This window comes from Humulus lupulus, chromosome 3, assembly GCF_963169125.1.
Source record: "Humulus lupulus chromosome 3, drHumLupu1.1, whole genome shotgun sequence".
NCBI lineage: Eukaryota > Viridiplantae > Streptophyta > Magnoliopsida > Rosales > Cannabaceae > Humulus > Humulus lupulus.
The window spans coordinates 180,241,905-180,260,518 of NC_084795.1; the positions used below are offsets into that span (position 1 = coordinate 180,241,905).

Consider the following 18,614-nt stretch of genomic DNA (forward strand, 5'->3'; position numbering starts at 1 on the left):
CTCCAAAATTAATCCAACAACACAATTTAATTATCACAGTAGTTCTAGAATGGTCCCAGCAAAAAAACCTAACAAGAAGCTAGCTTAAAACTTCATCAAATCCCCAATTCAATCTTTAACTTCAAAGACCCAAGAAAACTAAAACTCAGCCAAGAACTATAGAATTTAATGACTAAAATCATAATTCAAAGCTTACCTCAACCTTTGTTTGAATCCACAAGCTAATATTGAGCTAATCTTCAAATCTACAACTCCAATTCCTTGTTTAAGCTTCAATGGTTCCCTTGGAAAAGTCTAGAGAAACACAAGAGTGAGAGAGAAGGGAGATAGGGTCGGTTTTGGGAAAATTCTAAGTGTTTCTATGCTTTGTCTTACCTAACTTAAGTCACTTAAGTTACTCTCAAGGCTCTGGGTACCAAAAATGCCCCTGAGGGCAAAATGGTAAATTTCCCCGATATTCCCTCCTAAACGCTTTAACTTCAAATATATCTCCAAATATTTATTTTCATAACCCGATAACTCAATTAAATGTCTATTGCTCAAAATACCCCTTGACTTGCCCCGAGTCGGGTACCGGGTCCCGTTGTGACTTCCTAGCTAAACCTCTCCCTAGGACTGTTTCAAATCGTGCATCACAAATATATCACCACTCACACGTTGTAAAGATCACATTACACACAAATATTGCATTTATGCCCTCAGCGGGCTAAAATTACATACATGCCCCTAATAACCAAATGGGGCCCACATACATATTTAAGTCACCTAACACATGCATTTCTAATCACATACTCATCAAATTCACATATTAACATAATAAATCACTTATTGCTCTCCAGGAACGCTAATCAAGACCCTAAGCCTTATTAGCAAATTTGGGACGCTACAGTTGTACTATCTTCCACCTGGTGCTGTTGAAACCTGGAATGGTATGAAGACTATGTTCTTGGAACGATATTTTCCAGCATCTAAAGTTGGAAGCATCAAGAAAGAGATCTGCGGTATAAGGCAATATACATGTGAGTCTTTGTATGAATATTAGGAGAGATTTAAGCGGTTGTGTGCTAGTTGCCTTCATCATCAGATAAGTGAACAACTCCTAATCCTATACTTTTATGAATGATTACAATTATTGGATAGGAGTATGATAGATGTAGCCAGTGGGGGTGCACTAGTTGATAAGACTTCTGCTGCATCTAGGAGCTTGATTTCTAATATGGTTTCCAACTCACAACAGTTTGGCATTTGCCAAGACCCAAATCTACCCCCCAAATTAGTTAATGAAGTGAGCACTTCTAATGTTAATCTGCTTGGTCAACAATTGGCTCAATTAACTGCAGTGGTGCAACAACTTACTTTAGGCCAACAGGTGCGACCATGTGGAATCTGTTAGGTTGTGGGGCATGCTACTGATACTTGTCCTACACTATTTGAGGGAGAGACTGAGGATGTTAATGTTGTAGGTAATTTCTCTGGTCAATTATGTCAGATGTACTGTGAACCATTTTCACAAACTTATAATCCTGGCTGGTGTGATCATCCAAATCTTCGTTATGGGAATCAACAACAAGCTGCTCCACAGTCTACACCTGCGAGACCACCTGGGTTCACTTTTCAACAGCGGTCTCAACAGAATTTTGTACCTAGAACTATGCAAGCACCACAAGCTACTCAACCACTGAGTACAAAACCCTCTATTGAAGATTTAATCAATGCAATTGCTACAAATATGCTTCAGTTTCAGCAAACTACCCAAGCTTCCATCAAAAGTTTGGAGAATCAGGTGGGACAACTAGCGGCATCATATAACAGGTTGGAAGCTCATCTTTCTAATAAATTACCTTCACAACTTGAGAGGAATCCCAAGGAGAATGTAAGTGTGCTAACATTGCAAAGTAGTATACAATATGAGCCACCCACACAACCTTCATCGCCAGCTCCAGTGCAAAAGCAAGCAGTAGACAACTCCATCCATGATGAACCATCAATGCAGAAAAAGTCACATAAACCAACTATGCCAACCTATGTCTCTCGTCCGCCTTTTCCAAGCAGATTGAAAATTTTTAAGCAGGAGGAAGCTGACAAGGAAATTCTTGAGACCTTTCGCAAAGTTGAAGTGAACATTCCATTACTTGATGCTATTAAACAAGTTCCACGTTATGCTAAATTTTTGAAGGAGTTGTGCACGAATAAGAAGAAATTGAAGGGTGAGGAAAAGATAAGCGTGAGGGAGAACGCCTCTGCTGTTCTCCAAAAGAAGCTGCCACCAAAATGCAAGGATCCTGGAACCTTTACAATTCCTTGTATGATTGGGAATAAAATGATTGAGCAGTGTATGATAGACTTAGGAGCATCGATTAATGTCATGTCATAGTCATCATATGCTTCTTTAAATCTTGGGCCACTAAAGGAGACAAGAGTTATTGTTCAGCTGGCTGATCGCACTAATGCTTATCCTTTAGAGGTAGTTGAATATGTGTTGGTAAAGGTTGATGGACTTGTCTTTCTAGCAAATTTCTATATACTTGAAATGGGGGATGCATCAATACCCAATCCGACACCGGTTTTATTTGCGAGGCCATTCTTGATGACAACAAATACACAGCTGGATGTTAGAGTAGGAATGCTGACAATGGAATTTGATGGTGAAGTTATCAAATTCAATGTGTTTGATTCTCCTGGTAAGATCAAAGGGAAGGAGACTTCATTGAAATACCCAACATAAGGATCTTGCGAGCAACATTTAGTCGAGCTGACAACGTTAAACAAAGTGTATTTGAGGGAGTTTTCTTTTCCTTATCTTTATTTTATTTTCATTGAGGACAATGTACTGTTTAAGTGTGGGGGAAGGGATCAATTTCATTTTGTCTGTTGTTGGGTTTGTTTTTCTGTTTTAGTTTTTTTTTATTACTTGTTTGTGTTTTTTTTTTGTGTTTGTCTTGTTGAAATCATTGGTGATGATGAAACTTTGAATTGTGCTTAAAGTGATGTTAGACAATGAGGAATTATGTATGATTTGTGTGCTTGACTTCTATGTGAATTGCCAGTTTGATTTATGTTGTTTTTCACTCTATGCACGATTGAATTCACCACTTAAATGTATTGGAAAATATTTATGCTTGTTTGAAAAAAAAAAAAGCACATTTGAAGTCTCAACCACTCTAGAAATCATTGATTAATTGTTTGAGGCAAAATCATAAGTACACATAATTAGGAAGATGATTAAGGCAATTCTTTGGATCGTTTGAGCCGTTCAAGCCAACCTATTATATGATAATCCCTAGTTTCCCATGTTTGAGCTATGATGACTATTAATTTTCTTCTATGAACCAAAATTTTTGACCCTATACCTCATTGAAAAAAAATATTTCTTTATTGTAACTCATTGCACCATGGTTATATATATGATTTTTGATTTTGTGGGATGGTTTGTAAAAAAAGAAAATACTTATGGGTTATTTGTTTGGTTGTAATTTGTGTATGATCTCTATTCCTCTCCTTGAAATATAAAAAAAAAAAGAAAAAAAATTATGATTTGCAATGATGAAAAAAAATGCTATATGAAAATTTTGCAAAAATATAAGCGTGGGGGAAATAGTGAGATCATTGTGGAAAGAAGTGTAAGAAAAGATAGGTATTTCTTGAATTGTATGGAAAATTTAGGGAAAAGTTCAAAGAATGGAATTGACGTAAGTTATGGTGTGATTTGAGCTTAAATGTACATTTCTCAACTACCCTTAACATTAGCCTTACATTACAAGCCTATAAAGATCTTTTGATTTTTGATCATTGTGTGTTTATATTAGTGGAAAATGATTGGTTAATGTCTAAGAAGTGGATGTTTTTCATTGAATTTTTTTTGGTATATAGGGACTGATTTAAAAGAAAATGATTTGGCAAGTATGGATTAAATCTGATGCATTTGAGTTGGTGTTGTGATTAAGTGCTTAGTAAATTATTTTTAAAAATCAAATGGTGAATTACATATGGAGTTGAAATTCTAAAGAGTATGAAAATCTGATTTGTTTTGGCATTACTTATTTGTGTGATTCTTAGTGACATTCAAGCTTTTGACAAGACCTTTGTCTAGTGAGTATAGATTAGTTTGTATTATTTTTATTTTTAGTTTTGTTATTTTAGTGTTTTGCTAAGGGACTAGCAAAATTCAAGTGTAGGGGAATTTGACAAGGTCATTTTTGTATTAATATTTGATAAGTTTTCTATGCTTGGATGGTGTTATGATAACATTTTTTTAGTAGTTTTAACTTAGTTTCGTGACTCTACAACATATTTTCTACATTGCATTTGATGTTGATAAATCTGACATTTTAAAGGCAAGTGTAGTTTATGAATCATAGGTTGAAAAAAGACTCGCTAAGATGAGGTTAAAATGAAGTTTTAGGAGCATTCCAAGTTTTTGGGATTGAAATGTTGAAATGGCGGCAACATACAAGCTGTCTAAGGTCGAGAATTGAAGAAATTGAAGATAAGTCGTGGCCAATAAAATTTAGGTCGCAACACTTTATTTGGAATTGACGTTTCATATTTCATGTTCTAGACAGGTCGCTGCCTAGAAAAAGTAGGCCAGTGCCTACTGTGAAAAAAAGTGAAGTTGGGCCGCTGCCCAATTTTTTCAGGTCGTGGTCTGCATGACCAATTTTGCGCATATTTTGTTTTAGGCCACGACATGCAGAAATTCAGGTCGCGGCCTGCGACGCTATTTTTCAGATTTTTAATTACATTTTAAACATAATTTAAAAGAGACTATAAAATATTATTAGGGTTAATTTGAGATTAAGTTTTTATTACGGTTTATGAGAGAAAAAGACTCAGAAATGGTTAATTCAAAACCCAAGACATTGTTCATCAATCTAGTTTCTTTTCTTCCCTTAATCTCTTTAATCTTAATTATAATTACGTTTGTGATTATGATTTCTATTATGAAGTAGGTTCTTTTTAGGTTAAGGGCTAATTCAAAACCCAAGACATGAATTCTTGATTGTTTATAATGAGTATTATTATTTAATTTCTCTCAATATTAAATTGTTTCTATTTTTCCAATTGAATGTTATGAATTTTGTGATTTCTTGTTAGGTGTCCAACTAATTAAGGTTTTACGTTGTTCAATTGTCATCTTAGAATTACTACTCACCTAATAGTTTAGGATTCTAAGTGTATGTGATAAAATTGCAATTGATAGTGATGTGAAAATAATTGTTAATTGTAATGAAAAATAGATCCTAGGTTAAATGAATTATATACTTCATTAATTTATTGCCTAGATTAACTTGTCTCCATAGGACTTAATGCTCTATCTAAGTTAAATAGATTGTATACTTCATAGATTTATTGCTTAGCTAAAATAGTTAATTATTGAGTGTTTCAACTTGAGTACTTGTAATAGGGAGACTGAGATAATTGTCTGATTCAGCGTTATCTGCGGGGTTAATAGTTTAATTGAGAATTTAGAATAATATTTATTATTAGTGATTGTGAATGATTGTCGAGGGTGAAGATTAACCTTTAACTGTTTTTTAATATCGTAATATCAATATTTATTTGCTTTTTAGTTTATGTTATTTAATTTTGAGTTCAAAATCTAAATCTCCTTTTAAGTTTTAATGCTAATTATTGAATAATAAAGTGAACGATAGTCCTCGTGAGTTTGACCAATGCTTGTTATTATACTAAATTAATTAGAAGAAATGAAAAAAATTTTTTTGTTAAATTTGTTGTGTATACGACACACATCAGAAAATTGCATAACATTGCTTAAGTTACAACATGAAGATGTTAGATTCATCACTATTTGATATGCACAATCTTTTTTATTTATTTATTGTTTCCTTTTTGGAGAGTAAAATAGAGAAAAAAAATAAAGAAATGGGAATGTTAATTAAACGGAACAATGCATTTTATATTACTATTTTAGTAATACCGTAAAAAAAATTGTCAGAAGTAATCCTGTGCAATTTATTCCATCAATAATTAATAAAAAAAGACAAAATCACATTGCTACTATTTAATGATTATGGACTTGATTTTTATAATTCAGAGAATAATTGATTAAAGAGAAATCTAAAAAAAAATGTACTAAAAGTTAAAAAAAATAAAAAATACCTTGCATTACAAAAATACTAAATTTTTGGATAAAATGATAGAGGGGCAAAAATATTAATACAGAGTGGCAAAATCGTAAATAAAAGTCGTAAAATATAATTTTTTGTGATCAACGTTTACAAATTTGTAAATATCTGTTACAAAATTGTAAACATATGCTATATGTTTGTAAATAATATTTACAAAAATCAGTTTTAGAATTATATTTTTTTACATAAAATTTACGAACAAATTCGTAACTAATTTATTTTTATTTTTGTAACAATAGTTTACGAATCTATTTTCATAACTAGGAAATATGTTTTTGTAACTAACATTTACAAAAATAATTTATAGTTAAGAAATTGTAACCAAAATTGACATAAAAATATTATACTTTTTCATATGTTACAATATTATACTAAAAAATTACAGGAACCATCAAATTTATACTATACAACTTAAAAATATACATTTAAGATATTCATTATTTATAAAACACTTTATTATATATTAATATAAAAATACAATTATAAAGTAGTGAATTACAATAATTTTATAAACAAGTTTTATAGTTTTGTAACAACGGTTGGCAAAACTAATTTCACAATCAAGAAGTTTTTTTTGTAACTAATATTTACATAAATATTTATAAATTTATTTAACATGATTGTTACAAAAATTTACAAAACTAATTTTTTAACTTTAAAAAATATTTTTGCAACAAAGCTTGAAACTTGGACTAGATTAATATTTTAGTTTAATATTGAGTGTTGAGATTTGACTAACTATAATTTTAGAAAAAATATAATATTTTTTATCACTATCTCTCCTACTACGTTACAAAAATTTATGAAAAATAATTAATATTGTGAGCTTATATTGAAAATAAATAAAGTTGGTAATAATTTTAAAATATTTAAATTGATTTCACTATTTTCACTAAAAAAGAATTATTTGACAACAAATATTAAATAAATAATGTATGTGGTTTGACAAAATATATATATATATATATATAAATGTTGATTTGAACAAATAAAAATATTACTCAAAATTACAAAATCCATCTCACAAGAGTATATCATCTAGTTAACTAGGAGAACAAAGCACTCTCTTTGGACAACCACCATAATTTTGTAATTTATTTGATTTGCCATATAAAACAATTTTCTTTTTAACTTACCGCGTTTTATGTAATTTTTTCTTTATTAAAATATATATAGTTCAAGCAACTAATAAATTCTTATTTATATGTATATATATTTATGAATAAATGAACATAAAAATATATCTCACTAAAATAAAAAGAAATAAACAAATTAAAATTGTGTTATATATAAATTTTACCATTCATGAATAAGCAAAACTAGTTAATATGTTGGATAAAAAATAACATCCACCAGAGATAGAGATGTACAACCATAGGAATAGACTATTTATAAAATAAATAAATAAAAGTCTTTTACTGTACTGTAGTGTAACGGTGATTGTGGGCGGCGGCAGATTATTATGATGCATATTATATTACTTTCCAGCTCAAACATGAGACGAGGTTCCAAATATAGGTACTTCAAAAAAGCATGCCCACTTACGGGGTTGAATATCATTTGTGCAGCCTAATACCAATCTTCCATACAAAAATATAATATAAAATATATAATTATACAATTGTTACTTAACATTTTAATAATATCCCAATCAACAAAGTGTTCTTCACCTTATAACAACAATAAACATATTTACAATAAGATTTCATAAAGATTTTTCATCTAGACGAGAAACGAGAGCTATTTCATATTCTTATTACAAGGTTGATGATGGCACTCCTAATTTTGATTAGGGTTATTTGTGGCAAAACCTCTATTTTTTTTTTATAAAAGTTGCCACAAACTCTCTAATAAAATTTTTTGGTGGCAAAGCCCCTTCTATTAATAGTTTGTTGCAAGTTATCATTTTTAGGTATTAAATATCATGTAAGATACATGTGGCAACACTTTGTAGGGCAGTATATCAAAAAATAATTTATTTTTTAAATAATAAATTTAATTAATAAAAAAATAGAAAAAATAATTTTTTTTCAATTTTCAGTTTTGTTTAATTTTAATGATGTATTACTATTATTATTATAAAATATTAAAATAATAGAAAAAAAATTAAAGTGAAAAAAATTAAGTTTATTTTTTCTATTAATTAAATTAATTATTTTTGACGTGTCGCCCTATAAAGTGTTGTATGTGTATCTTAGTTAACATTTAACTTGCTTACATGACATTTAACATCTAAAAGGTGTAACTTGAAACAAACTATTAACGGAATGAGATTTTGCAACCAAAATTTTTTATTGGGGAGCTTGTCACAACTTATGTAAAAAAACTAGGGGGTTTTGCTGCAAATATCCCTTTTGATTATAAATTACTTTTTTTTTTATTACACATATCTCTATTATATATATATATATTTTATATAGTTGACTCAAATTTCATTCAACAAGTAACAAATAATCAATTCTAATACAACTCACTGATAAGTCAAAATTGTAAATCACTACCCTAAAAGGCGAGCAAGCAACTATAAATGCCAATAAGTCGGTATACAACGACAAATACGCCATAAAAGCACCCGAGATAGTAGGCAAATAAACAAATCTAGAGAACCTACTACCAATCCTACATAAGGGGACAATCCAAAAAAAAAAAAAAACAAATATGACATTAACAAAACTAAACCAGTACATTTATAAACAAAATCTAAGACAAACAAACTATCCAAAATAAAGTGAATAAAAGCCTGCAATACCAGTGGAACAAATATTGACTCACAAACATTGACAATAGAGAGAACACCCCTCTGCTAGCCCCGACCCACCAGATCCATGGAAGTCAATACCACCCCTCGCTAAAGCTAGAGCTCTTGGGACTGCAGTCGTCGAAGCCAAAACCATATTTGGTCGCTAAAGGGAGAGCCTTATGGACTCCCTGAGAGAAGAAGAAAAGTCCAAAAATCTACTTCAATAGCCATCCTAATTTGAGAAGAGCACAAAATCTCATAGGACCTACATAAAAGACATCCATCTTGGCTAGAGCATAAAGACACTCCAATCAAGAGAAAAGCAAGTTGGGGCGCTAGGGATTTTAGGGGAAGACATAGGGACCCCCATAAGAGAGAGAGGGACTCTGAGTTTAACCATATATTGTTACGAGTCTTCAATACTGATAAAGTAATCTTGCCAAAAAATAAATTAGGCAAGCTAGTTTTCATATATGGAGGTACGGATCCCAAGTAAATCCCTTAGAGATTTCATGTTATGTAAAGCAAATAGGGTGTAGCTAGAGATGAAAATTTTCTCCACAAGACGTGCCCATAATGGGGTGGGGACGGGGGCCGTATTCTATCCCAAATGTTAAATAGAACGGGGATGGGGATAGTATTTCCCGCCCTAATGAGGCCCTATTTAATTTTTTATTTATTTTACATGTTTCTTTATGTGATTTTTTAGTATATTAGTAACTTCTTAAATATTTTTAATTTTGTTTTAGACAATATTTAATACTTTTGAGCTATTTATATAGTATAATATATATTAATTTTAGGTCATTTATCTTTTTTATTTTATTTTTAAATAAATGAGTATCAATAGGGATTCTCTGGCCCAATGGGGATTCCCTACCCCGCCTCGACAAGGAATATGTAGAAATTGAGGCAGAGACAAGGATTAAAATAGTTAGTGAGGATGGGTACCCACCCATTTTAATTGTAGTTTCACTTAATCTATTTCTTTATAATTTTATTAGAAAATATATTATTAATTTTATACCTGGCCCCATAAAAAGTAACATTAATTAACAATATTTTTATTACTATTATTTTTCCTTTTATTTTTTTCCATTTTTCTATAATTAAAAATTGTTCATAGCTTAGCTGTGATTTTAACATCAAGACTGATAAAGTGCTTATTAAATTTAATAATAATTATAATTAATCTTGAATTGTTAAATTTTTAATAATTTTAGCCTTTAATTTGTAGTAATTAATTGAATTGTCATTGGTTAAATTTAATAATAATTATAATTAATCTTTAATTGTTAAATTTTTAATAATTTTAGCGTTTAATTTGTAGTAATTAATTGAATTGTCATTGGTTAAACTATATTATATATATAAATAGAACGAGGAAGGGATGCTCTTATTATTATTATTTATTTATTTATTTAGGGAGGATGGAAGGGATGCTTTTGATAAGCCAGGATGTACAACACTTTAGAATATGACATATTGTTATTGATGCGATTTAGTATCAGGTCTCATAAATTTAAACTTAAATTTAATTTAATTGAAATGTGGAACCTAGTAATTATTTGTACCAATTCCGATATGTCCTAAGGTGTCGAATACCATAGGGTGCTTTTTAACATTTTTCTTTCGATAATAATAATTTTATGTTGAGAAATGTTAAAGAGCATTTTAGGGTGTCCACCCTATACTATTATTGGTGGAAATATTTATCAAGTCTTACATATTTTAGTTTAAATTTAAGAATAAATAGTATTTTTGCCTCTGGAATTTTTGACACTATTTTGTGCCCCCTAAAATATAGTATCAGTTAAAATTTTCCCCTGAACTATTGATACTATTAGATCGTACCCTCTGTTACGATTTGTATAAAATAATTAGTATTTTTACCCCTAAACTTTGACAACTACCAAATTATGCCACATTTAATTATAAAACTTTTAAAAATCAAATTTTCTAATTAATTCTTAAAAAATAAAAAAAAATCAATGAAAGACTAAAATTATTTAAAAATCATTTTAATAAGTGTGTACCCTAATTTCAGCACGATTCTTTCACTCAGCTCGGGTACAGTTGGCAAATAAATACATGGAAGAAATAGCCAAGGAATCCATATATTATCCACGTGGACAACACGGTTTTTGCGATGGTTATACGAGCTAGGAAGGCATGAGTTGCGAAGCGCGAGCTTATGATATTCATACGGCACGACCTCCACTGTATGAGCTCGGAGACATATACAGTTCGTGGTAACTCGAGCATATAGTGAATCCGCGGTCCCCAAAGACCTGAGTATTTTATACGATCATTTATGGCCAGTCTGTAATATTTAATGTCCCAGATATTAGGAGACCATTTATTTCGTGATCAGATCATATCCTAGTATAAATAGGAATATTTCATATTAAATGTAATAAATATGTAAATTCGTGATTGACTCACGCAGTTACCCAAACCTGTCCAAGGAATTTCTCTATAAATACTGAGAATATTGGACAGAAATAGAGACGATTATTCTGTAATAATGAAACTCTGCCAAAATAGAGAGAGAAACAGTAATAATATAGACTCGTGGACTAGGTGGATTTTAACCACTGAGCCATGTAAAAAGATCTGTGTTCTTGAGAGTTAATTTCTTATTTCGGTTTATTATCAAGCACTAATTCAACCTTGTTAGTTTCTTAATTCACTGTTGGCGAAAAACAGCGTCAACATTTTGGTGCTTTCATTGAGAGGAGAGATTAGTGCTTTCACCAAAATCCCAATCAAATCTCATCATGGTGGTCACTCGCTCAATGCACGACAATGAGATGGAACAGCCTGGTGGACAGGGGGCCCATCATACTGCTGTTTCAAATGAGCATGGCCCTGAAGTTCAGCAACGAATAGGAAAGCAACCGGTGGGCCACGACGATACTGGGAGTTCAGCGTCATTGCCACCGAATCCAAACCCAAACTACTTGATTGCAGTTGAGTTGGAAAACATACAGTTAAGAAGCCATCTTGCCAAGGCAAATAGGCAAATTGATGAGGTTTTGGCTCCGTTACCCCCTCTTGCAACTGACACTAATGTCAAAAAGTGGAAAAGTGGGTCTCATAAGTCCCACAGGAATAGCCGATCCAAACCAAGTCGACCAGTCAGAACTGCCACCCCAAGCTCTGTGCCTACGGTGCAAGGTTGCCAAAATGCTCAACCTAGTGGCCCTCGGAGAGGACATCAGCAAGTCAGTCGGTCAGTTAGTGTAATGCCTCGAATTCTTCGATTTGGTTTAATGGCGGGATTAGTAGGCCGGGAGGGCCATACTTGTTTAATTATGCCATTAAATGATAATATGCATGTTTATATGAATTATATTATAATATGATGTTATATGCATGCATGTGGGTCCACATTTGAATATTATGATATTTTGGTAAATTGACCCGTTAAGGGTATATTGGTATATTTGGGTGCATATTGTGATTTGTGAATGAGATCCCATTATTATGGAGATATATTCGAGCTATTCGGCATGAGACGGTCCTATATAATGGATTAGCGGTTGTTATCCCAAAATTTGAAAAGGATGATGTGGCAGTAAACTTGACACGTGGCATGGATTAGTTGGGTGATCTGGCTTAGCAGTAGCCCAATGCATCAGTGAAAATTTTGGACTGCTTGAGAGATGCCATGGTCAAGCCAAATACACCCGAGGAGAATACTTGGGCTAAAGGGTGCTTGGCTAGAACCCTTGTCCGAGAAGCCCAAGTGTTTGGTTCAAACTCAAGTCTAAGGAGCTTAAAGGATGGGTTTGGACTCTGGCTCGAGGGACAGAAGCAGCAGGTCCGATCGGACCTCAAGCTTGAAGAGCCCCTAGACGCTTGGCTCGAACCTATCCGAGGTAAGCTTTCAAGAGGTTTGGCTCGAACATGTCCGAGGTGAGCCTCCAAGATGGTTGGCTCGGACCAAGTCCGAGGGGAAGTCCCATGCATGCCAAGAGATGGACTTAGATTTTGGCCAAGGAAAGGCCACACACGGTCCGATCGGACCTTAGTTGGAGATGCCAAAGTGATTGCCTCGGACCTATCCGAGGTGAGATGCCAAGGAAGTTGCCTCGGACCTATCCGAGGTGAGATGCCAAGGAAATTGCCTCGGACCTATCCGAGGTGAGATGCCAAGGAAATTGCCTCGGACCTATCCGAGGTGAGATGCCAAGGAGATTGGCTCGGACCACCTTGGTCCGAGGAGAAGGCAAGAGGAGATTGGCTCGGACCACCTTGGTCTGAGGAGAAGGCAAGAGGAGAGTGGCTCGGACCACCTTGGTCCGAGGAGAAGGCAAGAGGAGAGTGGCTCGGACCACCTTGGTCCAAGGAGAGGCCAAGGAGATTGGCTCGGACCACCTTGGTCCGAGGAGAGCCAAGCATGCATGACCTTGGTCCGAGGAGAGCCATGCATGCATAACCTTGAGCCAAGGAAAGCCTAGAGGAGTATATCTGACCAATACTTGCATGTAACCAACATGCATGTGTTCGACCAGGAGACTACGTCAAAATCCCCGAAACGACTTCAGCAAGAATCGGTCTGAGCACACGGGAATCTCTCATTCCTCACTCAAATTGAGGAATCTGTTGTATTTTAAATATTTCTTGTAATTTAAATATAATATGAATAATAAAATATCCCTATCTAAAGGGGATATCAGTTGAGGATCCCAAGCCTATAAATAGAGGGTTGATGGGATCGTAAAAGGACTTTGGGCAAATTGAGAATTAGTCTATGTTCTAGAGAGAGAAAGTGTGTATTTCGGGAGAGAACCCCTTTTTTGTATTCTTGAATATTTACGCTTAAGAAACTCAGTTGAAACTGGTTCATCTGATCTTGAGTGTGAATAGAGCAATAAAATCTCTAAGTGGATTAGGCTATTACCGACTATCGGGGCTGAACCACGTAAAATCTCGTGTTATTTACTTTTATTGATTAAATTGTCTGTTATCGTTTACATTCTCTTGAAGGCTTGTTGTTATTGACTTTCTCACGTCGTTGGCTAAAAACACAGTCAACAACGGTTTTGTCATAACGGGGTCGATTATTGGGTAATAGGAATGTTATTTGATGATAAATTGGGAATATTTGAGGTCAGGATGGAATTCTGGAAGTTTTGACTATAATGTCCCTGGGGAGGTTTTTGGGACCCCGAGCACTAGGTTTTATTTGAGGTTACTTAAGCTTGAAGTAGCTTATCAGATAGAACGTATGTTAGAAAACCTCTCGTTCTCCCTTTTGTCAGTTCGTTTTACCGTTTGAGCCTTTTCGAAGAAATCTCGAGTTCTAGGAGTCGGAATCAAGCGAGGATCGATGCATAGCGATCCTAGGAAAGATTAGAAGCTTCTTAACCGAAGGATTTGACGGAAAATAACCCAATCGAAGGTAATCGAAGTTTAAGTTTTGAGTTTTTCGAGTTTCTAAGTTTTGAATTAGATTTTGTAAATTGTTGAGTTTTTGGTTGGTTTGAACCTTGGGTTTTGAGGATTTTGGAGCTTTGGGAAGCTTGGGAACTTTTTTTTGATGATTGGGGAATGTTTAGGTATGATTTTGGAGGCTTTGGAGTGTTAAAAACATGTTTGGGAATGGCCCAGAGTTGGGGGCCACGGCCCTGCTTTGAAGAAGCAGGTGGGAGTGTTGTACCTACTGGGTGCCGTGGCCCTTGATGAAGGGCGCTGTGGCCCTTGCTTCAGGAAGTTCTGGGGGCCGTGGCCCAAGGTGCTAGGGCCGCAGCCCTTGCCCAGTTTTCAGCCCGTTTGCACGTTTTGACCCCGGGAACTTAGTTATAGGCCTCGGGAGTGTTCCTACTACTTGGATTAGGTTGGATTGATCTCCCGGAGGCTAGATATTGGTTTGGGAACCTATGTTGATCATTATTATTAATGATGTCCCATGTTTGGTTATGATTAGGTGACCACTAAAGGACTAAAGGTTGATTGTTCTCAATGGTCGTTCTTTTAATCATTCTAGCTCGAATCTGAGGTAAGAAAACAATGTAAGAATACAACTTCACCCTGTATATGTATATGACATGCGTGATTGTTATTGAGGCATGTTGATTGATAAATGTGGACATGGATTGCATATTAAATATTAGTGAATGTTGATTACTTGTATATGGCACTGACTAGTCAGGGACACTGACCTAAGAGTCAGAAATGGCATAAGCGTCCTGAACGCAGGGCCGAATGAAGATTAGATCTAATCGATATCATTGTGGAATGACTCTAAGGCATTAACATTGGACCGAACCTAAGGTCAATGAAACTTATAAGCGCTTGACTAGTCTAAGACTAGTTACTCAGAGCCAAGGCATAAGGCCCTGGTGACTGTTGTCACATGGCTAGGGAACGATGTTCTGGGGTTGTGACTCTATGGTCACGAGGAAGGTTATGTTGGTGACTATTCATCATGCACCTATCCTGTTTAAGCTAGTGAAAGGTTCACTTATTTGATTAGCCTCGGTGACCCTATCGTCACAAGGCTAAAGGGAGCTGTACCCATTTTAGTGACTTTTACGACTGTCACCTATCTGTTTTGGACTGATAGTCTTGAATGATTATTATGATCATTGTTGATATTATATCATGCTATATTGTGTTTTCTTGCTAGGCCTTGGCTCATGGGCGCTATGTGGTGCAGGTAAAGGGAAAGAAAAGCTCACCCAACCTTGAGTGGAGAGCTTAGGTGGTGATGTGTACATATGCGGCCGCTTAACCACCACGGCCAAGGCGTTCTCAGAGGAACTAGGGGGTTTACCCTATTTTTGCCACTTCGGTCGGCGAGGTTGTAAATTTGAAACAGTAATGACCATTTTGTACTGAGAAAAACTTGTAAATGTTTTGATTTGCTCTGGAGCAGTTTATAATGAAAAATATCCTTCCCTTTTATTAGTTTTCCACCTTAACCTGTTAATCACACTTAGAGCATGTTTTTAACCAAAGAACTTGGGTAGCGGGTCAAATTTCTGGTTCACCGTAACCAGGGCGTTACAGTTAGGACCATAACCCCAAGTTTGGTACCTCCTTCCCCAGCGCCGCGAGGTACCCATGACAATCCACAGGGAAGAGCTGGAACAGGCTCACAGAGACAAAATGTTTCAGCCAACCCTCCTGCGTCACGATTGGATTGCCAGGCATAGAGAGCTAGAAATGATGTGGGGGGGGGGGGGGGGGGGGGGAGAACAAGCGCGGACTAATTTAGTTCGCCTTAATGGGACAAGAATTGCCTCGCCAGTTAGGCATCCCCATCACGCATAAGACATCCGACACCGCCTCGTCCTGCGCAGGACATTCCTGCTTATGGAGACAGTAGGAGAATTCCTCATCTGTCTGTCCATACCTATGTCCCGCAGACACATGTCGATAATCCAGATCTTCGGCCTCAACCGTGAGCAGTAAGCTTCTCAAATGGAAGTTATTGGATTGAAAGTCATCGAAGTGGTAGGTCTGAGGGCGATATGAGAAACCATCTAAGTTCGGCACAAAGTCCTCGATATGATACATAGCCTGATCTGCAAGATCGCCTGAATTCACAGAGAAGAAATTCAGCCCGAAATGAAGGAGTCAGTTACACTCGTCAAGGGGGAGGTCCTTTCGAAGCACGTGATAACAGGAATGTCCCACAAAACCAAGCCCGAACTTGGAGGGACAACAACCCATCGAACTCATACGATGGGACGGGAGCTGTTGAACAACCCCAGAATAACCTAGGAACTAGGGACCAAACCCTCTAAAGGCTAGCCCAGATGGAGGAGGTAATGAAGAAGCTTCTATCATAAAAAGAGAAAGATGAGTGTGACTCGGAGGATGAGCTCGAGCTTTCTGCCCTGAATATTGCGGCGACTGCATATCCAGTGGGTTTCAGGATGCCACATTTGTCAAAGTTTGACGGAGATGGGGATCCGTCTGATCACCTAGGGATGTTCAACACCATAATGATGGCCCACAACATTGAGCACGAGTTGAGGTGCCTTATATTCCCCTTGACTCTGATTGGGCCAGCTAGGCAGTGGTTCAAACAATACAAGATGCATTCAATCAGCTCGTGCAAGAGTTTTTCCACTGATTTTAAGAGAGCATTCAGGGCTTCCCAGGCAGCTCAGATTAAGGTTGACTCTTTGGCTAATGTAAAGCAGCAGCCCGGTGAACCGTTGAAAGCATATCTAAGTAGGTTTGCCAATGTTTCTGCATGAGCTAGAGATACCGACGAAAGCTCCAAGCTCATGGAAATGAGGACGGGAATTCTTGTTGGAGGCGACTTGTGGCAAGAGCTACAGAGGAAAGGAGTTAATATTGTGGACGAGTTCTTGAAACGAGCCCAAAGGTGGGTTAGCCTGGAAGAGGCATGAGCTTCCATCGCAGAAACCAGCCAAGTCCCTATCCAGCCCGTTGGAACGGTAACGGATGTTGCAGCTACGGATCAAACCATTGGCCAGAATAACCAAGGGGAAAATAATAAAAGAAAGGGAAATGGTGGGGGAGACCAGAGCGGAACAAAGAAAAACAAGTTCATGGAGAAATTTAAACCGGTCTACACAACATATACCGATCTCACGGATACTAGAGAATGCATCTTCTTAGCTAATTTTACTCGCTTTCCATGAAAGAAGCCAGAACCGCTAAAAAAACAAAGAGCGAAGAGAGATCCTTTGAAGTTTTTCCGATTCCACAATGATATCGGTCATAATACTGATGACTGTAGATAGTTGAAGGATGAGATCAAGACTCTCGTCAGGGCAGGACCTTTGGCCCAGTACGCCTGGAATCGAGCGATTCCTAGTCAGCCCACTGGACAAAACCCTTTGTCAGCTCCTGAAGCTCCAATGAATCAAGCCGGAGCTCAGATGAATCAGGAAAATCCTCCTCCGATAACAGGAGGAGATATAGCCACTATTTTGGGAGGACCATAAGGTATGGGCAGGTGCGAGCAGAGGTGCTCAGAAGAGGTATACAACGAACTAAAGTCCCATAACAGAGTGGAGTTTGTCCCGGAACAACGGTTATCAAAGCAGCAACGATTGGAAAAACAACCAATCATTTTTATGGAGGAAGATGCCAGCCATGTCCAGTTCCCACATAACGATCCACTGGTCATAATAGTTCAGCTCGCCAACCAGAGAGTTTAGAGGACGCTAGTAGACAACAGAAGTTCTATGAATATACTTTTTAGGTCAACCTTAGAAAAAATGGGATTGTCTGTAACCGAGCTAAAGGCAACCTCAATGATTCTATATGGTTTTTTTGGTGAAGGGTCGACTGCCATCAGAACGATCGAATTGGTGGTAACATTGGGTGAAGGTCCACGAACTGTCTCCAAGCTTCTTGAGTTCGTGGTCATTGATTTTCCAGCCGCGTACAATGCGATTTTGGGCCGACCTTCGTTGATGGCGTTTGAAGCGATAACCTCTATCCACCACCTAGCAATCAAATTCCCCTCATCTGCGGGAATATGCACCGTCAGAGGCGATCAACTCGCTGCCAGGGAATGCTATAACATTTCTATGAAAGGAAAATCACAACCCGGGCAACAAGCAATGGCCATAAGTAACGGAGGTGAGGAGTTCCAGGAAGTGGAAGTTGCCTGCAGGATGGAAGAACCTCAAGAAACAAAGGATAGTGACATTGCCCTAAGTGATGATATCGACCCATGAATGGGCAAGGACAGATCAGAGCTCCAAGCTATTGAGGAGCTCGAGGAA

The 18,614-nt window shown here is 36.1% G+C and overlaps 1 protein-coding gene across 1 annotated transcript; it reads left to right on the top strand.

Annotated features, from left to right (window-relative positions):
* The first annotated feature begins 940 nt into the window (after window positions 1-940).
* Window positions 941-2,374, top strand: LOC133825246 (uncharacterized). The gene is made up of 3 exons (XM_062258213.1): window positions 941-1,008; window positions 1,141-1,369; window positions 1,490-2,374. The coding sequence occupies exons 1-3, from the start codon at window positions 941-943 to the stop codon at window positions 2,372-2,374; spliced, it is 1,182 nt and encodes a 393-aa protein (XP_062114197.1).
* The last annotated feature ends 16,240 nt before the right edge of the window (window positions 2,375-18,614 follow it).